At 41.1% G+C, this 23064-nt stretch overlaps 2 protein-coding genes across 7 annotated transcripts in view; one reads left to right on the plus strand and one right to left on the minus strand.

Moving 5' to 3' along the window:
* Positions 1-1806, plus strand: part of DNM1L (dynamin 1 like) — a 46580-nt gene extending 44774 nt beyond the window's left edge. For all 6 annotated transcript variants that reach the window (XM_026502126.4, XM_026502127.4, XM_026502128.4 and 3 more), the window contains one exon: positions 34-1806. In XM_026502126.4, the coding sequence (XP_026357911.1) occupies positions 34-90 (57 nt within the window). In that variant the 3' untranslated portion in view covers positions 91-1806. The remainder of the gene's footprint in view (positions 1-33) is intronic.
* Positions 1042-20828, minus strand: YARS2 (tyrosyl-tRNA synthetase 2). Its single transcript, XM_026502130.4, has 5 exons — positions 19984-20828; positions 19002-19169; positions 5992-6147; positions 5567-5737; positions 1042-2918 (listed from the first exon to the last, which is right to left on the minus strand). Exons 1-5 carry the CDS (start codon positions 20760-20762, stop codon positions 2759-2761), a joined length of 1434 nt encoding a protein of 477 aa, XP_026357915.1. The 5' UTR covers positions 20763-20828; the 3' UTR covers positions 1042-2758.
* Positions 20829-23064: the final 2236 nt, after the last annotated feature.

Consider the following 23064-nt stretch of genomic DNA (forward strand, 5'->3'; position numbering starts at 1 on the left):
ACTAAGCATCTATAATTGTTTTTTTTAATATAGGCATTACAAGGTGCCAGTCAAATAATTGCTGAAATCCGAGAGACTCATCTTTGGTGAAGAGAACTATACAATACTGAGACTTTGGTGACTCGAAAGTTGCTAGTTACTGCCTACTTGAGTAGAATTTTATTTATGAACTCCTGTGTATTGCAATGGTATGAATCTGCTCATGTGAAGAGACTGGCTACAAATTGAAAATTTTACTCTGTATTGCAGAACAAATCATACATTTAATCCAAATAATAAATGGCTGTTTCTAAGTTGCCCAGTACATATAAAATATATCAAGTCTTTCTTGTGACTGTTTCATTTGAACTTAAAAAGAAGAGCTGTTTATGTTCTAGTTGTACGAGCAGTGTGCCTGTGGATAAGATGACCTGTGTAATCTGTTAGTAGTCGTAAAGCTGCTGCCCTAGTCCTTCAAGAAGAGTGCACCCCGACACCACTTCCTGCAACTGGATGCATGCACAGTGTAAACTGGTCTGGCTTTGAAGGAGCGGACAGGTTACTCACAGTCACTGTATTCCACCTGTCCTTCGATTTATAGTTTTATTGAGCTTCTCTGCAACCTTTGATGTGGTAGTAAGAAAGCTGAAGGCACAAGAAGATCTGGAACGATGACTGATGCAGTGTGGAGCTATGCAGCCCTGCCGCTTCTGGGCCCACACTGCCCTAGTGCGTTAAAAACCAAAATACCTTTGATTCTTTCTTAAACCTGGAAGTATGAATTATATTTCCCTGCATTAAAAACAATCATCTAGACTTGATTTTCAAATATAATCCAGATCCATCTTTAAATTAGGTCATTTACACCATGCTCCAAGATTCACTTCTGCTGATCATTGAAGTGTATCTTCTCAGTTGGTAAAAAAGTTAGTTTTGCTTTCCATCAACAAAATACATTAGAAAATACTGGTGGAACTCTCTACTAATCTAAAAAGAAAAATACCCGGACACAGCCACACAGCTGAAGGCTTAGAATACTACAATGCATTCAGAGGGTGGGGGTGAGGTTTAGAACATACTCACATTTTATTAAAAGTCCCCAGGTGATTCCTGATATGAATTACATTATAAATTTTAAGATACAGGTCAAAATCCTTAAGGCATCTAGCTCCATCTTTAACAGATACTATATCTGTGATACATAGTTTATTGAACATGTTAACATTTCTCTTCTTAAGTTATGACATTTATGAAGGACTCCTGGCAGGGACAAGATGTCTGTTAACTTGAACTTACGGCACCCATTTACTAGCAAACAACAGGTCAGCAACTGATCTCAAACATAAAAACAGATTCAATCTTCTATGATACGGTACTACTTTGAATCTGTGGACAGTACCAATCTTGATGATAGAATGCTCACTACCTAAATGTCTGTTAGCACACACTTAAAAGCCACTTTGCCATTAGTCAACATCAGTATAGCCATCCATGATTTACTTACTTCGGACACATCAGATGACTACCATTTCAGCCTTTTTAAGGGGGGGAAAAACTTACAGTGCACCATTCTCCACCATGTCAGACACATCTCAAATTGAAAATGTCACCTTTAAGGACAGGCTATGGTAATGTACTTGCTGCCACTAGACACCTTGTGCAGGAAAAGCAGAGGCAAGAAAGGTATGGAAAGTTAGAAAACCTTCCTTTATTGGCTCTCAAACTGAGTGAAGCTCTGGTATGTTGAGACGATCTCTGGCATTTACAGTGGACACCTGTTATGTTCTTGCTATGTAAATAAAATTGCTGGTATGAAATGACATTAAAGTTTTGTCAATAAATGAATTCTTCCTAACTTTGCTCCCAGAGAAAGGTTTAAACAATAGCTTTTTAATGTATAAATCTAAATGGAACATAATATAGCTTATACTGTATAAAAGTTTTACAAATTTTTTCCTATTAAATTCCCACAATTCACAGAGATATTATTACATCTCTAGTTTTACACGTAAAGACAGTGATTTGTTCCACATAATCCAGGTAGTAAATGGCTAGAATTTCAACACCAAAGCCATGCTTTGCTGCCTGTAAGGTTTTCTAGGACTCAGATTGTGAACCATTTTGTATTTGTGTTTCACTTGGTCCTCAAAGAAATACGGTGATACTACCGTGATTTTTCAGACGACGTGGAAATAGTTCTGAGAATTGACTTGCCTAATGTTTGTAGAGCTTAATTAGGTCTTAATTCTAAATCCTGAAAATTTCCCTTACCTGAATACCTTTTCCTATTCTCCTATGATTGGATATTTGGTATAATATTTGCCTCTGTTTTCACTCTAGTTGCTTTTCAGTTTATCTCAAGTTGCAATCTGCCTGGGGACAGAAGCAGAAACTTAAAACTAATTTAACCCCCCATACAAAAGTATCTACGAGTCCTTACTCTGCCCTCTTCTTCACTGCTCTTCCTCATCTCTAAAAAGGGAGCAAGAAAGGCTAGTTCTTTCAAGAAAGAGAATTTTTAAGAGATTATCCCTGGCAATCATGGTTTTCTGTGGTAGTCCTTATTCCTGCGGCTCAGGAGATAAAATACCCCATTACACAAGCACCTTGTCTTAACCACGCTGGGGAAATAAAATTACTCACACTCTTAGGCCTAGAGTGTACTCCGTTCTCTGTGGTTTGACTTGCATGAGCGAAAGTATAAGTTCTGGAGCCAACCTTTGGTACATCTTGAGAATGAGATGGGTAAGTTTGTTTGAACGACCTGAAGGATTTTTCATCATAGCTGCAGCCATTTTATAATGTAGAAATTCCTCTTTCCTATTTTAAGTAATGAAAGTCCATTCTTAAGAATATGTTGTCCAACGACCAAAACACTCTCAGGATTTGTTACTTGTTTGTGATTTATACTGACTCCACCTTCTGTTATCATCCGATACCTAAAAATAGAAAATAGTTAGAATCATTTCACTTAACATTTCAGAGGCTCTCCAAACTCAAACCCCTTGGCACTGAATTGTTACATGTTCACCTTACTAGATTCTGCCTCCCTCAGACGCTCTTCTAAAAGGAGATTTAAGGCATAATAAGTGTCTTGTTTAGTGGAGAAGGCTATTTCACAGCTCTACATAGAACTATTCAGTTGGTAGTGGTTTAAAAACGAATCGCAGAATCACCTAGAGAGTGATTCCCCAATCACAGAAAAGCCTCCAAAAAGAGGACAACGCTGCTTTTCATGAGCTCCCGTGAGATACAAGCCACGATTACGTAGTGCTATTACAGAAATCTTTAGCAAACTTGCTTATGAAACTGGAAAATCCTTGGAAATTATATTCTGAGGCTACACCAATAACAGCAAATTTTGTTAAAATTTTAAGAATTTTTTAAAAAGTGAAATCGGCAGATTTTAGAGTTTGGAAAATCAGTAGCTCATCTAATTCCAGTTTAGGAACAATTTTTTTTTTTTTAATTATATTATGTTAGTCACCATACAGTACATCCCTGTTTTCTGATGCAAAGTTCGATGATTCATTAGTTGCGTATAACACCCAGTGCATCATGCAATAGGTGCCCTCCTTACTACCCATCACCAGCCTATCCCATTCCCCCACCCCCCTCCCCTCTGAGGCCCTCAGTTTGTTTCTCATAGTCCATAGTCTCTCATGTTTCATTCCCCCTTCTGATTACCCCCCCCTTTCTTCCCTACCGATCATCCTAGTTCTTATGAGGAACAATTTTTTGATGGCGTATGTAAATAGGTTTTACTCATGTTATTTATTGCCCAATTCATTCAACATTTACAAAGCCTTTGCGCTAAATATGAGAGTACTGCCAACTAGTGGAGAGAGCCAGACAAATAAACAATTCCACAGTGATTAAATGCTATCAAGTGCCAGGAAAGACTGCTCTGGGCGCACACTGGGTGGGTGAGGGGTTGGAAATTGTCCTGAAAGAAGAGACATGGAAACTGGGAGGGTGAGTAGCAGTTACTTCCACAAACAGGGCAAGGAAACATGGGGAGTAGCTAGAAAGAAGCAAACTGAGAGAAGAAAAGGTCTAGAGTATGAAAGGCCTTACAGGCCCTTAGGAAAGGCAAATGTTCATTTTCTGTTATCTGAACACTACCAGATGACCAAGAACGGCTACTACACATGGTCTCATAAAACTCGACAGTTTTCTATTTAGGGACAAATTTATTTCTTTTAGGAATTGTTATTTTGGGCTACTTGCTAGAGCTTCCAGATCACGTTCTACATTTTGTTTAAATGCACAAGCCAATCTTGTTTAGCTTATACAATCTAAAAAATGTCAGTATTAAGAACTGTCTAAATCAGATATGGTGTCATCTTAAGTCGTAGTAGAATTTCCAGTATCAGTAAATAAACCACTAGAAGAGTTCAGAAGAAAATCAAAAATGCTTCCACAGTAAGGAAAATTCTTAGAACCAGTGACTCACTCTGGGGAGTATATGGTACCACCCCCAATTCAGTGTACATTAAATAATGAGCATATTAGGGAATCAATAAGGGAGAATGGCAAGTGATACAAAGACGATGGATATTTTCTCTATATAATATAGAATAATCTAGGGCTCTTCAGGATAAAGGCAAATAATCCAAAACAACTGAAAGAAAATAGCAACTATAACAAATGTCATTTATAATCATGACTATGGGCTGGTAAGTATCTGACTTATGCTCAAACTCCAGGAGACGAGGCATTTAGGGTCTTCTGGCTAACTAATGCTTTTCCTTCTACATCACTGTTTCATTCTGCATAAGCCTCAAGTATGTGCTGGATTACTTTTTTGTGGAACACTTTATTCCCTCAAAACACCACACAACTGAGGAAAAAACATTCTACATGCTTCTTGAATAAGAAAAATGGAATTCTCAAGAGGAATAGTATAATTTATACTACTAGTTTTAGGAAGTAACATCATATGCTTACTTCATTTTCAGAAATTCAACTAATATTTTTTAAATTTTATTTATTTGTCAGAGAGAGAGAGGGAGTGCACAAGCAGGGGAGCAGCAGAGGGAGAGGGAGAAGCAGGCTCCCGATGAGCAGGGAGCCTGATGTGGGACTCGATCCCAGGACCCGGGATCAGGACCTGAGCTGGAGGCCAACGCCCAACCAATTCACCCATCCAAGTGTCCCTCAACAAATATTTTAAATAGGTTGGGCAAGCCCTCTACTCCCTCAAATAAAGACAATATAGACTGAATATGAGAGGGGTCATGTGAATCTGTTCACTTTTGATCTCAAATTGTGACCATCCCTGAGCTGACTAATCCCAGTGCTTCTGCTGGCCATAGTGGTCCCCTCAACGTAGGCCTTTCCAGCGCTGGAGGAAAACCGGAGTTAGACTTATTGAGAGATAGTATAGTAGTTCCAGACTTTATAGAGAATTTAGAGTATTTTCAACGGTAAGTACTCAGTTTTCACTTTATTCTTGGACTAACCTAACTTCTGCCAGGAATGAGACACCATTATGGCACTATCAGGAAAACACCCTCTGGAAACATGCTGTGAACTGTAACATTTAATGTTGAATTAACTGTGACTAAAAGTTAAATCATCTTACCCTCGGGGTCCATCTGGTATGGCATTTGCTTTGCGGCATGTATCTAGGACACTTGTTCCTGGGTCAAGAACTAATTCAGAAAATGAAGCTTCTTTAAACAGCTCTCTTAACTCTTGATCAGACATGACCTCCAGTGCATCGATGCTGCTATGATAGAGAGCCTGTGTACACCTGGAAACCACATCGAGAACCACATCATGTCAGTGCTTATCCACATGCATGTTCTAACAGCCAGTTTCGAAACAACGTCTATCCTGTATAATTCATACTTAAGATGACCTTTCTTCCCAACAGAGGCTATTCTAAAGCACTGAAGTCAGACACTGACAATCCTTGTAGTGGTAAATGACAAGATAACTCTAATGAATTTTCTCAAGTCTTTAACTACATAACTTTATCCAGCATTAGTTATTCCTAAAGGCCACCTTTTAGCGGAATCCAGCCCTTCTTGTCCATGAACAAGCTTCGTAACTTCTGCAGCAAGTCGTTTCTGAGGACCCCGCTTTTCTGGCTCTTTGTCATGTAGCTGCATGACGTGGTCAATCTCTGGAAGGGGCAGGAAAGTGAAGAGCCTCAGGTACCTGTGGGACAAAAATACAGCGCTGGTATATATAACGCACCTAACTTTGTCTCCAACTCCCTTTCCCTTTAAAAAACATTGTCTACTTATAAATTTATATTTTTTAAAATTTATTTATTTTAGAGACCGAGAGTGTGTGCATGAGCATGAGTGGGGGGGGAGGGGGAGAGAATCCCAAGCAGACTCCCTGCTGAAAACAGAGCCTGATGTGGGGCTCACTCTCATGACCCTAAGATCATGACCTGCGCCAAAACCAAGAGTCGGCTGCTTAACCAACTGATTCACCCAGGCGCCCCTACATTATGAAAAATAAACATGCAGAAATGTCCCCCAAATTAGATACCCATGCACATACTACCCAGATTGAAGATGTTACTATTTTGCCATCTTCGCTTCAATCTTTCCTTTTGAAAAAGCATAAAATAATATAGCTCTAGATGCTAGCACCTCAGAGTCCCCTCCTTGCCCAGAGATAAGCTAATCTAAATTTGTACATATCCTTCCTAAGCATGTTTTAATACTTTTATGTATATATACCCATAAATAAAAAATATGTATAACTTAAAAACAGATATTTTATATGTAGCCTTTAAACAAATCTTTTCTTGGTGAAAAACACATAGAAAGGTATACAAATCACAAACATACAGTTTAAGGAGTCAGAAAGCAAGCATCTATGTAACCATCCCGTCTAGAAATACGTCGTTGCTTCTACTCAAGAAAACCCGGACATACCACATCCGCTTCTCCCGCTCCAAATGAACCACTCTTCTGCCTTTCAAGGTAATCTCTTCCTCGTCTCTCTCTATACCTCTATTCTGGTAGCCCTGGGTAAAGAGCATCGCTGCGTTCGCCGGTTCTTAGGCTTTACAAATCAACGGGATCATACAGACTACATCTTTGCGTTTAGCTACTCGGCACATCACTGTGTTTAGGAGATCGGTGCTGCTGCTGCGTGTACCGCTGTCAGGACGGCCCTCCGTGCTGCGCCTGCTTCCCACGAGCCATCTAGTCTACCGTGGCATCTGTGCTGCTGCTGCTCTCGCGCAGCGGCTGCTAATAATGCTGCTGTCCACACTCCCGTGTATTTCTCGTGGTGCCCGTGCGCGCTCGTTTCTTCTGGGGACGTACCCAGGAGGGGAACTGCTGGGTCGCAGGTTCATGTGCGTATTCAGGTGTAGTACGCACAGACACACACTTCCCAAGTGGTTCTGTAAGCGTAGCATCTGTGCCTGACGTTAAGCTTTTGCTGCCAAGGCCTCCCTCACCTAAATATGCCACAGTTGGCGGCACATCGCGGCAAAGCAGCAGGCCACGGCCACGCAGCAAGTTCCCCCTTTAGGAAGCTCCGGATAACGCAGATTACCGACCGCTCGAGTGACCCCGTGTCTCCCTTCCCACTTCCTGACGTCCGCGCTTATGTTTTAAATTTGCCAATAAAGAAGGACCTCACAAAGCCCCAGGCACTTCACCCTGCACCCCAATACGGGCGGAGCCCCAGGGCCGCGCTCTCTCCCTCTCTGCCTACCCAGACGTCACAGTGCCCACCCCCTCCAGAACTTGGAGGTAGGAAGATACCGTTTTTCGAAGCTCCCTGACCCTTGCCGCCCAGGTGCGTCCTGCAGTCGTCGGCACCGCGAAGGCCGGTCGGGCCGCAGACTCCGCTCAGGCGAATGTCTGTAGGGGACACAGTCCCACCACGACCCACCACTCGGGGGTCACTAGGGGAGTTCTCCCTCCTCCTCACCCACCGGAATAGCCTTTCCTCAGTAATCTGCCCAGGGGTAACAGCCCTGGGATCCAGTGTGCCTTCACTAGCTCTCCTGGAGGACCCTCGTTGACATTAGTCACGAAGAGCCTTTGTAACTAGTGGTCTCATCATCTGTGCGGCCTCGATCACGTGGCTCTGGAGAGACCGAATTACGACGCAGCAGCGACACTTCAGCTGAGACACCGCAGGCAACACGCAGCGGAGGCGACACTGCCAGAGCGCCGCGACCCAGCCGGTTAGCCAGCCGGCGTTGGTGCGACAGCGGACGGACGGCAGCGCCCGCGGACAAGTGCAGGGGCACCATGCAGGCCGCTGAGCACACCGTGCGCGAGGGTCTCAGACTCAGCCTCCTGACAGCGACGCTGGCGGTCAGGAATGCCTCGTGGCGAGCCCCTGCAGGCATGACCACAGCGACCCAGATGACCCCCCTCTTTATTTCTAAACCGGAAGAGGCCCCACGTGACCCGAGTCCAGAGACTTTTTTTCGTAAGGCTCTCCCCCTAATTACAGGGCAGCCCTACTACATTTTAATGGGACCGCTGAAGCCATTTAAGGCACTGGGGGGCCCTGACAGGGTTGCTGGACATAGAGGAGATTACTATCCGGGCACCCAGATACTTCAGACCTATGCCCTTCCACACCCACTGCCCCAGAGGGCGTTTCCCCTTGAGGAAATTTCCCTCAACAAAAAGGGCTCCCCACACCCTCCCTAATAAACCAACATAATCTTGCCCCTGATGAAAATACACAAGTTAACCTCTCCTGGGAGTTACAAAATCTCAGTGCTCTGGTCACTTAGTATCTGGACAGCCAGTCTCTAAACTCCAGAGCCCAATACTAGCATTCTCCCAGCCACAGCCCCCTTCTGCCATCCATCCTCCTGCCACACAGCTGCCACCTAAGCATCTACCCTAGGAAATGGGTAGCTCCCTAGGACTGAACCCACCTCCCAGAGGCAGTGGCCCCTATACCGCTCTGATAGTCCAGTGGGACAATAAAAATGCAGGGTCTTTTTTTGTCCTATTAGGCATCAGGGCCCAAGTCACTGTTATTCCAGACAATCCCTCTAAATTCTCGAAAGGGAAGCCCTTCTACCTACAGGGCATTCCCAGTAAAACAATCAAAGGTGTACAAATCCATTCGGATGTAACTTAACTACAGGGACCATTTACTTCAAACGGCTCCTTATAGGGGTGGCTTCTTTGGCCCTTTCTTCCCCTATTACAGCATGGATGCACTGACACATACCATGCCACACAGAACCAGCCCAAGTTCTTGGCCTTCTTGGTAGGATTTACCAAATGGATGCCAGTGACTCTTCCTCCTGGGGGCAAGATGGTAAACACCCCCCAATACCAATTTAAACGGGGCACTAAAGGCCTACGCCCTGTCATTAAAGATGTTGAGATGGAGTCATTAAGCCCACAGCCTCCCCTTTCAATGGCCCCATGTGGTCGGTACATAAGTCAGCCACTATGAATGGTACCTCACCATTTCCCTTCCAAACCTTTAATACTGAGGTTCCCCCAATTAAGTTACAATTCCTAGTGTCATAGAATTAATTAAGGACACCTATCTCTGGGACAAGCAGCATACTAGCATTCACATCACATGGGTCCCAAAAGGAAAACAGAGAGAATAAGGGGCAGAAAACTTAATCAAAGAAATAACAGCTGAAAACTTCCCTAACCTGTGGAAGGAAAAGACATCCGGGTCCAGGAAGTACAGAGAGCCCCAAATAGGAACCCAAAGAAGTCCACACCAAGACACATGATAATTAAAATGGCAAAAATTCAAGAGAGCATCATAACAGTGGGGAGAGAAAAGCAAACAGTGATGTATGAGGTAACCCCCATAAGGCTATCAGCTGATCTTTCAGCAGGCCAGAGGGAGCAGTACAGTGTGTTCAGAATGATGAAAGGAAAAAAACTACAACCGATACTGTCCCCAGCAAGACTGTCACTCAGAATAGAAGGAGAGATAAAGAGGTTCCCAGACAAACAAAAGTTAAAGGTGTCCATCACCACTAAACTGGCCTTACAAGAAACGTACAAGGGACTTTTTTAAACGAGAAAGAAGAGGCTGTAACTAGGACTTAGAAAATTATGAAAGAATTTCAATGGTGAAAGCAAACAAATAGTAAAGGTACCAGATCAATCCCAAAGCCAGTACGAAGGTTAGAAGACAAAAATAGGACAATCACTTACAGCTACAATAATTAGTTAACCAATACAAAAGATAAAAAGGTGTAAAAGAGGACATCAAATACATAAAACATGGAGTGGGGAATAGAAACACAGCAAACGTGCTTTCTGAATGTGTTGAAACTTAAGTGACCATTAACCTAAAATAGATGGCTATATGCAGAGGCTGCTGCATGAACCTCGTGGTAACCACAAACCAAAACTGTATAATAGATACACACAAAGACTAAAAGAATCCAAGTGTTACACTAAGGAAAGTTTTATCAAGTCACAAGGGAAGAGACCAAGAAAGGGAGAAAGAACTATAAAAACAATCAAACAATTAACACAATAGCAAAAAGAACCTAACTATCAATCATTACTTTGAATGTAAATAGACTAGGGGTGCCTGGGTGGCTCAGTTAAGTGGCCAGCTCTTGATTTCGGCTCAGGTTATGATCTCAGGGTCCGGGGATGGAGCCCCATGTCAGGTTCCATGTTCAGTGGGGAGTCTGCTTGAAGATTCTCTCTCTCCTTCTGCCCCTCCCCCCCTTATGTGCTCGCTATTTATCTGAAGTAAATAAATCTTTAAATGTAAATGGACTAAATGCTCCAATCAAAAAACACAGGCTGACTGAATGGATAAAAATACCCCAAGACCCATCTATATTCTGCCTCCAAGAGCCTCCTTCAGACCTAAAGACACAAACTGAAAGTGAACAGATGAAAAAAGGCATTCCATGAAAATGGAAAAAAAGCTGACGTAGCAATATTTACATCAGACTAAATACACTTTAAAACAAAGACTGTAACAAGAAACAAAGAGCATTAACATAATGATAAACGGCTCAATCCAATGAAGATATAACAATCACAATTACCTCTGAACCCAACATGGAAGCACCTAAGTACATAAGACAAATATTAACAGACATAAAGGGAGAAATCAGTGGGCACCTGGGTGGCTCAGTCAGTTAAGCATCTGCCTTCAGCTGAGGCCATGATCCTGGAGTCCCAGGATCAAGCCCCACGTCAGGCTCCCTGCTCAGCGGGGAGTCTATTTCTCCCTCTCCCTTTGGCCCTCCCTCCAACTAGTGTGCACGCACGCTCTCTTTCTCTCAAATAAATAAAATCTTTTAAAAAAAAATAGAAATCAACAATAATACAACAGAAGCCGACTTTAACATCCCACTTACAGCAACAGATAGGTCATCTTGGCAGAAAAATCAAGGAAGCAGTGGCTCTGAAGAACATGTTGGACCAGATGGACTTAACAGATATATATTGAACATTCCATCCCCAAACACAGAATACACATTCTAAGTGCACATGGAACATTTTCCACAATAGATTGCATGTTAAGCCACAAAACAAGTCTCAATTAATTTATGAAAACTGAAATCATATCAACCCTCTTTCTGGTATGAAACTAGAAATCAATTACAAGAAAAAAACTGGAAAAAACACAGACATGTGGAGGTGAAACAACATGCTACTAAACAACTAATGGGTCAAAGAAATCAGAGAGTAAATTAAGAACTATCTAAAGACAAATGAAAATGGAAACATGATGTTCCAAAATCTCTGGGACACAGAAAAAGGAGTTCTAAGAGGGAAATTTATAGCAATGAAGGCCTGCCTCAAGAAACAAAAATCTAAAATAGACAATCTAACCTTACAACTTAAGGAATTAGAAAAAAGAACAAAGCCCAAAGCTAGCAGGAGCAAAGAAATAATAAAGATCGGAGCAAATAAATACAGAAACTTAAAAAAAAAAAAAGATAAATGAAACTACAAGTTGGTTCTTTGAAAAGATAAACAAAATTGATAAACCTTTCACCAGATTCATCAAGAAAAAGAGAGGACTCAAATACATAAAATCAGAAATTAGAGAAGGTACGACTGACACTACATAAATAAAAAGGATTAGAAAACATTACCAAGCTTCGGGGCACCTGGCTGGTTCAGTTGATAGACCATGTGACTCTTGATCTCAGGGTTGTGGGCTTGAGCCCCACGTTGGGTGTTGGGTGTTGAGATTACTTAAATAAATAAATAAAATCTTAAAAAAAAAAAAAAAAAAAGACTACCATGCTTAACCAAGAAGATATAAGATCTGTAACGTGAAACTATAAAACACTGACGAAAGAAACTGAAGATGACAAACTGGAAAGACATTCCATGATCATGGATTGGAAGAATTAATAATGATAAAATGTTTGTACTACCCAAAGCAAACTACAGATTCAATGCAATCCCTATCAAAATACTAACAGCATTTTTTTACAGAACTAGAACAAATAATCCTAAAATTTGTATGAACCATGAAAGACCCAGAAGAGCCAAGGTAATCATGAGAAAGAATACAAAGCTGGAAGTAACCCATTTCCACATTTCAAGATACACTACAAAGCCACAGTAATCAAACAGATTGGTACTGGCACAAAAACACACCCACATCAGTGGAACAGAACGGAGAGAACAGATATAACTCTGTACTTCCATGATCAATTAATCTGTGCCAAAGGAGGCAAGAAAATACAATGGGCAGAATCCCTTTAACAAATGGTGCTTATGTATCTGTTTCACGCAAAAGCATGAAACTGGACCACTTTCTTACACCATATATAAAAATAAACTCAAAATGGATTAAAGACCTAAATATTGAGACCTGAAACCATAAAATAAAAATAAACTGTTGGGACTACACCAAAATAAAAAGTCTTCACACAGCAAAGGAAACCATCAACAAAAGAGAAAGAAGACCTACTGAGTGGGAGAAGATATTTGCAAATGATATATCCAACAAAGGATTAATATCCAAGATATATAAAGAACTCACAGAAGTCAACACCAGTAACAGTAAGAATCCAATTAAAAATGGGCAGAGGACCTGAATAGACATTTTTCCAAAGAAGACACACGCACAGTCGACACGTTGAACAAGACGCGCCACATCACTAACCATCAGAGAAATGGAAATCAAGACCACGATGAGATATCGCTTTCCATCTGTCACGGTGACTAGTATCAAAAAGATAAGAAATAATGTATTGGTGAGGATACAGAGGAAAAAGGAACCCTTGTGCACTGTTGGTGGGAATGTAAATTGATGCAGCCACTATAGAAAACAGTATGGAGATTCTTCAAAAAATTAAAAATAGATATACCACAAGGATCCAGTAATTCCACTGATGGGTATTCGCTCCAAGTAAGTGAAAACACTGATTCAAAAAGATATGCATCCCTTTGTTCACTGCAGCGTCATTTACAATAGCTAAGATACGGAAGCAACTCAAGGGTCCGCTAATAGATGAATGGATAAAGAAGCGGCATATATACACTGGAAAATTACTCAGGACTTAAAAAGATGGATATCTTGCCATTTGTGACAACTTCAATGGTCTAGAAGGTATTATGTTAAGTGAAATAATTTGGGCAGAGACAGACGAATTCCATATGATTTCACTTATATGTGGAACCTAAAAAACAAATAATAAAAAAAAAACCCCAAAATAGAAACAACCCACAAATACAGAGGACAAACTAATGGTTGCAAGAGGGGATGGAGTGTGGGGGATGGGAAAAATGGATGATGGGGAATAGGAGATACAGGCTTCCAGTTAAGGAATGAATAATCATGGGATGAAAGGTACAACATAGAAAATATAGTCAATGGTTTAAAAAAAAAAAAAAGGACTACTACGGAAAATTATTATATGTCTAATATATTGGACAACTTAGAAGGAATGAAAAATTCTTAGAAACATAAAATCTTCCAAGACAGGAAGAAATAGAAAATCTGAACAGATCAATTACTTGGAATGAAACTGAAGCAGTAATCAAAACCTCCCAAGAAACAAAAGTCCAGGACTAGACAGTTTCACAAGTGAATTCTACCAAACATTTAAAGAACTAATACCTATTCTTCTCAAACTATTAAAAAACTGAAAAGGAAGGAATGCTTCCAAATACATTGTAGAAGGCCAGCACTACCCTGACACTAGAACCAGACAAAGACACCTCAAAACTAGAGTATTGCAGGCTACATCCTGGATGAACACAGATGCAAAACTCCTCACATACATTATCAAGCTGAATTCCGCAATACATTGAAAGGATCATTCCCCACGATCAAGTGGAGTTTATTCCAAGGATGCAAGGATGGTACAATTTATGCAAATCAACAAACATGATACACAACATTAACAAAAGATAAAAACTATATGATTATCTCAACAGAGGTAGAAAAAGCATTTGACAAAATCCAGAATCCATTTATGATAAAAACTCTCAACAGAGTGGGTTTACAGGGAACATACCCCCAAACCCAAATATGAAAACCCCACAACTAACATCATACTCATTGGTGAAAATCTCAAAGCTTTTTCTCTAAGATCAGGAACAAGGCAGTGATGTCCATTTGCCACTTTAATTCAACATAGTATTGGAAGTCCTACTACGGCCAACAGACAGAAATAAAAGGCATCCAAACTGGTAAAGAAGAATTAAAATTGTCACTATTTGCAAATGACTTGATACTATATACAGAAACCCTGAAGACTCCACCAAAAAACTATTGGAAGTAATAAATAAATTCTGTCAAGTTGCAGAATACCAAATTAATACACAGAAAACTGTTCCATTTTTATACACTAATAACAAACTAGCAGACCAGGAAATTAAGAAAAGAATCCCATTTACAACTGCATCAAAAAGAGTAAAATAGAGACCTGTACTCTGAAAACTACAGAACGCTGATGAAAGAAAGTGAAGATGACACAAATACATGGAAAAATATACCATGCTCATAGGTTGGAATGATATTGTTAAAATGTCCATACTACCCAAAGCAAAGTACAGATTTAATGCAATCCCTATCAAAACACCAACAGCATTTTTCATGGAACTAGGAATAAACAGTCCTAAAATCTGTGTGAAACCATGAAAGACCTCAAATAACCAAAGCGATCCTGAGAAATAACAAAGCTGGAGGTATCACCCTGTTGCAGAAAAATAAGAATCAGACCGGCAAAAGACGACTGACACTTGGAGAAGTAGGAGAACTCAGATTTATTTTATGCCGGCGGACCCAGATGGGCAGACCCAGATGAGCTCGTGCTCAAAATTCTGGGCCCCAGGCAACGGAGTTATAGGGCTTTTATAGGGGACTGCAGGCAGGCAGGTTCTAAGGGCTGTGCTGACTGCTGGTAGGTGGGTTTAAATGGTGGGGAGTCAGGGGGGGAAGTGGGGGCTGCTTTAGGTGGGAACAGTAGTGCACGGAGCCTGTGCTGGGAAGCCTGTCTACAGAAGCAGAAAGGGCTGGTTATCTCTTGCTCCCAGTAGGGCTTCTGGTTATCTCTAGCTTACTGTTAGTAATTTTCAATCTTCTGGGACCTCCTGGCCTGGGGCCTGCTCTGGGCAATATTCCTCTTCAATACGCTCAGATTTCAAGACATACTACAAAGCAGTAATAATCAAACCAGCATGGAGCTGGCACAAAAATATATACATAGACCAATGGAACAGAACAGCGAGCTTAGAAATAAACCTACGCCTATATGTTCAATTAATCTATGACAAAAGAAGAATATGCAATAGGGAAAAGACCGTCTCTTTAATAAATGGTGCTGGGAAAAGCTACATGCAAAAGAATAAAATTTGACCACTTTCTCACACGACACACAAAAATAAACTCAAAATGGATTAAAGACCAAAATGTGAGACCTGAACCCATAAAACTCCTAAAAGGAAACAGGCAGGAACTCCCGGACATCCAGCTTAGCAATACTTTTGTGATTTTTCTCCTCAGGCAGGAGCAACAACAGCAAAAAAAACCTATTAGGAATAGACCAAACTAAAAAGCTTTTGTGCAACAAAGGAAAGTATTAACAAAACAAAAAAGCAACTTGCTGACTGGGAGAAGATATATGCAAATGATATATCTGATAAGGGCTTAACATCCAAAACATATAAAGAACTTACACGACTCAACACCAGAAAACAATGTGATTAAAAAATAGGCAGAAGACCTGAATAGACATTTTTCCAAAGAGGACAGATGGCCAACAGACACATGGAAAAAATGCTCAACATCACTCAGCATCAGGGACATGCAAATCAAAACCACAATGAGATGTTACCTCACACCTGTCAGAATGGCTAAGACAGGAAATAAGTTCTGGCAAGAATGTGGAGAAAGGGAACCCTCATGCACTGTTGGGGGTGGGGAATGTAAACTGGTACAGCCACTATGAAAAAGAGTAGGGAGGTCTTAAAAAAAATTAAAAATAGAAATCTGATACCATCCAGCAATTCTACTTCCAGGTATTTACCTGTGGAAAACAGGAACACTAATTCAAAAAGATACGTGCACACCTATTTTCACTGTAGTATTATTTACAGTAGCCAAGATATGGAAGCAACCTGAGTGTCCACTGATAGACTAATGGCTAAAGAAGAATGGAATATTACTCAGCCATAAAAAAGAAAGAAATGTCATTTGCAACAACATGGATGGACGCTGAGGTATGCTAAGTGAAATAAGTCACTCAGAAAAAGACAAATACCGTGATTTCACTTACACGTGGAATTTAAGAAACAAAACAAAGGAACAGACAAAACAGAAACAGACTTATAATGCAGAGAAGTAGTGGTTGCCAGAGGAGAGGGGTGGGGTGAACAGATGAAGGGGATTAAGATATACCAATGTCCAGTTAAAGTCACAGAGATGAAAAGTACAGCACAGGCAACACAGTCAATAATACTGTAATAATTTGGTAAGGGGGCAGCCAGTGACTACGATTATTGTGGTGGGCACATCATAATTCATATAAAATGTCAAATCACTATGTTGCACACTGGAAACTAATATAATACAGTATGTTGACTATACTTCAATTAGAAAAAAAGGACAAAAAAAATCTGATGCCTCTAAGTGCCTGACACTTAGCTTTTAACTGCCAAATAATCCATTTTAAAGACATTCATTTTGAATAAACATACTGCTAGCTGTTATGATACAGCTAGTAGCAAACCACCTCGATAAGTTATCAGGCCAGCCTTACTCATGAAGTTCCTCTTTTAGAAAGCCCTGGGTGACTTAGATAACTGACCATTTGAGTGACCCCGTTTCTCCCTTTCCTGTTCTCTAATTACTGCTTTCATGTTTTAAATTTCCCAATAAATGGTGAACCTGCAAAACCCAACTCCCCCTCCCCCGTCTCCAATAAGGCCGTGCCCCAGGTCCATGCGCCCTCCCTCTCTCTACCCAGGACCTTCTGGGTAGCCCCCCAGGACCTGGGAGTAAAAAATCATGTTTTTCAAATTTCCCTGATGGCTGCTGCTGAGGTGCCTCCTGCAATCATAGGAACCACTAAGGCCAGTCCAGCCACAGCACTGGTTCTGGTTGGGGAAATGTCTGCGGGCCTTGCCACAAGTGGTATGTGCCCAGGTGAGTTCCTCAAGCATTTCTAGCTAACAGCATCACCAGCAATTGGCTGAGACTGATAGCACAGTAAGTTCACTCTCCCACCACCCTGGAACATTCTCACCAACACTTGGTATAGCCAAGTCTATGTTTATCCATTCTGGAAGGTACAGAACAGTATTTAATTTTGCCTTTATCTTGCATTTTCTCCTCATTACTAAGGCGGAGCAACCTTTTCATAGGTTTTTGGCCTTCTGGATAGAATCTTTCTGAAGTGCATGTTCAAGCCTCTACTCGTGTTTTTACTGGATCGTCTTTTTCTTATTGGTTTACGGAATCTGAGTATAAGCTCTTTACACTTTTAGTACATGTAACTGATATTCTTCTACTCTTAATGGAGACTTTTGATGAACAGATCTTAGTTGTAATTTAGACTACTCTACCAATCTTTATCTTTGTATCTCATTTAAGAATCTTTCCCTATCCCAGTTACAAAGATATTTTCCTATTTATTTTCTGAACACATGATTTATCTTTTGTTATAGAGTTAGGCTGATAATCTACCTGGAACTGATTGCTGCATACCGTGTAAGATTAAGTTTCATTACTTCCCCCACATAAGACATCTAATTATCTAAATGCAATTTATTGAAAAGATTGTTTTATCCCACTGCTCTGCAGTGCCACAGAAATCAAGTAACCATAGATACTGAAGACTGTCCGGATTCTCTAATCTTCTCCAGTAGTCTCTTTACTTAATCTTACATTTAAGCTTGTGCTTTAAAGTCTAAGATTATTAGAATTAATAAGATTTTAGAAGAGTTGCCAGATACACAATCACAGAAATTGATTTTTATACATTAGAGCCAAATAAAAAATGAAATTTTCAAAAAGATGTCAGTTCTTGATACATCAAAACCCTAAACTGTATCATCAAATATGTTTGAAATAAATCTAAAGGAAAAAAAACCCTTAATTATTGTAGTTTTATAAGGCATACTTTCCACTCTGGAAAAATTATTTTTGGGGAAATTCACCTTTTCTTTGTTGCAGGTGTATTTTTCTCATTAATTTATATTCTTTGAAGAGTTTAAGATAATGTGAATTCATGAGAAAATCATTCTTAAAAAAGGATTTTCAAAAGATGTTATAAAGAAAAACTTTAGAGACAAAGGTAAAATCAGGTTAAGTCAAGTTGATGATAAAAGGAGTGAAAAAACTAGACTACACAAGTGATAACGTCTTAAGTACTTGCTAGATGTAGATCACAAACTAGCAACCACAGTGGTTTTCTGCTCCAACCAACAAAAAACCGTTTAGAACAGTTCAAACTACAATGTCTGTGTCTTAAACAAAATCTAAATGAAAACAAAAACATAAAGAACTATAAGGGGTACATAGAGATTCAATGGCTAAAATTGTATCATGAGCTTATAAACTTAATTTTTTTCAGCATACTATTAAGAACTCACCTTTCTACCATATCATCCCGCTGCCTGACAAAGAATTGATACAATTCAAACGGAGAGGTCTTATCTCTGTTTAGCCAAACAGCATTACCAGCCGACTTTCCCAGTTTTGCTCCAGTTGTACTTGTAATTAGAGGAACAGTGATTCCAAATACATCTTCTCCAGTCAACCTAAGCATAAAGAAAGACTTCATTATGTGCTTCAAGCACAAGTGGTAGCAGGTTCTGCTAATCCTTCTTCAGATTTCATTCTGGTCTCTTGCTCTACGAAAACTTCCTTTACCTTCTAAATCCGAATTTTTGTTCCTCTTGTTTTCATAGCACTCACTCCGTTTTGGCATTGGTCTTTCTAAACTGCAATGGAACCAGTGACTCTGGGGTAGTTTCTGCATAACTAGGGCCTAGAAAATTTTAAAGTCCGAGGAAGAAAAGGAAAGAAAACTGGGTAAGGGGCAATCAGAGAGACACTTAAGGATGTTTTAAAGGATTTAAAAATGAGTACCACATGGGCTAGCCCTATAGTTGCTCTCCCTCAAGAAAATGCGACTAAAATCTATGTTTGCCAAATATTCAGAGTTGGAAAAAAAATTGAGATGCCAACCAAAAACTAACACTATCTTCATGCAACCTGCAGAGCTAAAGCAGAAACTACTCCAGGAGACACAGTCGCATTCAAGCATAAACAACGAAAAGCAGTTTCTCAAGTCAGAAACACAAAGTTACTAAGGGGAAGCAAAAGACACAATCTGAATCCTGCCTAGTGGTCTATTTCCTGCAAAGCTCTAGGAATACGTTCCGTGCCTTGTACCATTAATTCAGCCCTTTAGTTCTCACTAGCTAGTCACATTAACACCATTACAGACTTAGTGGGGTAAAACCAACAAGGACTCGGAAAGGGCGTTATTGCCCAATCCTAATAATGTATCACAGGCTATTCGTGTGTAAATTATTTGGTCACAAGCTTTCTGGATCTAAAGGAGCTTACTTGTGGATAAACTCGTATCCAGACATGATATTGCCCAGCTGATCAGATCCACCCAGCTGGACCCGGCATCCATAATGCTGGAACAGATAGTAGAAGTCGTAAGCCTGGAGCACCTGGTACAAAAACTCGGCCAAGCTCATGCCCTCGGGACTCTTGAGCCGGGTTTGGACGCTCTGACGGCTCAGGAGCGTGCCCATGCGGAACTGCCCGCCCACGGCCGCTAGGAAGTCCACCAGGTGCTGCTTGTGGTACCAGGCCGAATTGTCCAGTACTGTGAAACTTCCCCAGGTCTGCCCATTAGCGAAGAGCTGCTGGTGATTAGCCACCATGGCCTCGAGCCCTTGGCGTAGGGCGCGCGCATTGTTTCGCACGCGCTCCGGTTCCAGCGCCTCGCGCTCCTTGGTCCGGCCGCTGGGGTCTCCCAGGCGCGCGGTGGCACCTCCCACCAGTGCGATCACATTGTGGCCCGCTCGCTGGAAGTGAAACAGGCCCAGCAGCGATAGCAGATGCCCCACATGAAGCGAGTCGGCCGTGGGGTCAAAACCGCAGTAGATGGTCTGGGGAAAGTTGCCTGTGCCACGGTCGAAGAGCTCTGGGAGCTCTATCTTCGTACCTCTCTCGGGGAAGAACTCCTTGAACAAACCTCGAGCCTTCTGCACCGCCAGTAACCCCTGAGCGCCCGAATGGGCCTCACGTAGTGCCAGGAGCAAGACTTCTGTTGGGCCTGGCGTCCCAAACCACCGGCCCCGGGAAAAGCAGCGCAACGTGGGGGCCGCCATCTTGGCGTCGGCTCGATGGGAATGCTGGGATTTTGGAGCCCTCGCCACACCCCTCAGTGCCAGCCTCCTACAATTTCTACGAAAATTGCTTCCGTGTTTTTCTGCGCATGTCCGGGTGGGGCGAGGCGGTCACTTAGCTACGGAGCTTGAGTTCTCAGCAGTCATTGGAGTTCTGACGACCTACGTGGAGTTTCTGCTTACCTTTGCAGTCACCTTAAGTTCGCAAAAACTGTTCACTCATTCGTAGCGTAGGTGTGTCTGTGATAATAGTTCCTACCTCATAGGGCTCTTGTGAGGACTAAGAATGGCACCTACTAAGCTCTCTACAGATGTTAGATTTTGTTTAAATTTTCACGTGAAAAAAATTGTGATGCACAAGTTCCTTTGAATTCTTGGCTCGATGCAAAAACTTGTTCACAGAGTTTGGGATGGGTTAGAAATTGCTTTAACTTAATGGAGAGATACAGAATTGGCGTTGGGATCCAAACTCCAAGCGGATGAGAGCGCCTCAGTCACCAGTATACATTAGCTTCTCCAGGAGGTGGCAGTCTTGCCCAAGCTATAGCGAGAGCCGACTCTACATTAAATTAAACGCAGAAAACCCTGTTTTATTTATCTATTTAACAATCACAGGTAACCAGGTGGGACACAGCTTTAGTGTAAGTGGATTCCAATTAGTAATCACATTGCCACAGCATGGCAGGTGCTATCAGTACTCCACTCACCAGGGATGGGGTTCCATTGCCAGGTGGCTGGCACGGAATCCAGCTCCAAAACCCTATTTTAGAGTCTCATTTCTGAGACCACTTTCAATACAAACTGTGTAAGGTCGAGTTGGAGATTTGTGTGCAGAAGGATTATTGGGGACTCTTGGAATAACCTCTGTAATGGAGTGATGGAGGCAGGGTTGAGCTGAGGGAGAAGTTGAACTGTGAACAGTTGGCAATAGGGGCCTCCAACAATCCCATGGGTGCTCTGGAGCTGGGCTTTCCTTTCAAATTCATTCTAAGTTGAAACAAGGGACAGGCCTTGTTTATTGGGCAGCCACTAAATGGGATGCCCCTGGAGAGGAGGCAAAACCTGGGGCGAGACTTTGGCAAATGGACTCAGCTGTGAGCTAACAGCAACCGATAAGCTCAACAGCTGGGGGATTGAACGCCTGGGTCCTGAAGCAGGCATCTGGGCCATGGGCCAAATTACTCCCTACAGGACCTTTCCATTTCATAACATTGGAAAGCCGTTTAACAAAATGAAATATTTAAAAAATTAGTTTCTTTGCATGTATAATTATCAGTGAAGTAAGATTTTCATTGCCAAATGCTAACTGTGATAGGATTTGAGATACTTATTCAACAGGCTATGCAATACAATCCTGAATGCTGAAGAACATAAACAGGGTGTGTTCTCCCATGCTGCTATTCAAAAAATCTTAAAATTTGCAGTTGTAACCTGTTTACCTGCAATCTTATATCCCACCACTTTAATCAGAGAAATATTTAAGTATGTGTAGCACACAGCAGATAGTGTTTTCTATTTAGTACCTAATACACAGGAATATTTGAACATTTTTAAAGGCTTTCATTCCTGAAGTTTCTGGTTAATATGACAGGTAACTATCTGTGGTTTTTACAGGTATGTTAGTAATCTTATACCCGAAAGTGTGACTTCATATTGTGGTATAATTACTTAGTCACGTCAGGAAGTTATACTTCTCCAAAAGATAGGAGCAATAGAAGAAGGTGGGACATTTAAACCTTTGGAATTATATACATGGCAAAAATTTTATGGGCTTGGACCTATGACTTGAGCTTGGCTTGAGAAAATGTGCATAAGTTGATTCTTGCTGTTTTTATTGGCTTAAAAAGGAAATAAATAATGTTAAAAAGTATTTTAGAAAGCATGACTTATCTCAACTGCGATAACTCGAAGTTAGCTGACCTTGAATGAGGGTCACATCAATTTCACAATTACTCTTTCCTGCAACAGAATGCCACATAAATATTCACTCTGAAAGCACCCCTATATTATATGGTTTGGTTTCAAAATGTAAAAAAAAAAATTGTAATAGCATTCAAAAGGCACAGAAAGAGTAAAGATTAATACTGTTTTAATTGGTTTCTCACAGGTTATGCCCAACAGTTTAAAGTTAGGCAGTCCTACTGAATTCTGAAGTGTTTCTCTATCTGTAGTATGGAACACATTCAAATTAGAGCAGAGATGCGTCTGGGGCTAAAATATAAGCTGTCTAAAGGTCACAGCACAATCACAGCAACAAGGAGTCTAAGGAATTCTGATCATTATA

Source organism: Ursus arctos, unplaced genomic scaffold, assembly GCF_023065955.2.
Source record: "Ursus arctos isolate Adak ecotype North America unplaced genomic scaffold, UrsArc2.0 scaffold_26, whole genome shotgun sequence".
Lineage (NCBI taxonomy): Eukaryota > Metazoa > Chordata > Mammalia > Carnivora > Ursidae > Ursus > Ursus arctos.

Bases quoted from the DNA above. Each gene is read 5' to 3' on its own strand.
- YARS2 (XM_026502130.4), bottom strand. From the start codon at position 20,762: ATGGCGGCCCCCACGTTGCGCTGCTTTTCCCGGGGCCGGTGGTTTGGG. The intron at 19,170-19,983 runs GTAAGCTCCTTT...CTTTATGCTTAG, and splicing joins GGATACGAGTTTATCCACAA to GTTGACTGGAGAAGATGTAT. The intron at 2,919-5,566 runs GTAAGATGATTT...TTCTATTTTTAG, and splicing joins ATACCAGATGGACCCCGAGG to GTATCGGATGATAACAGAAG.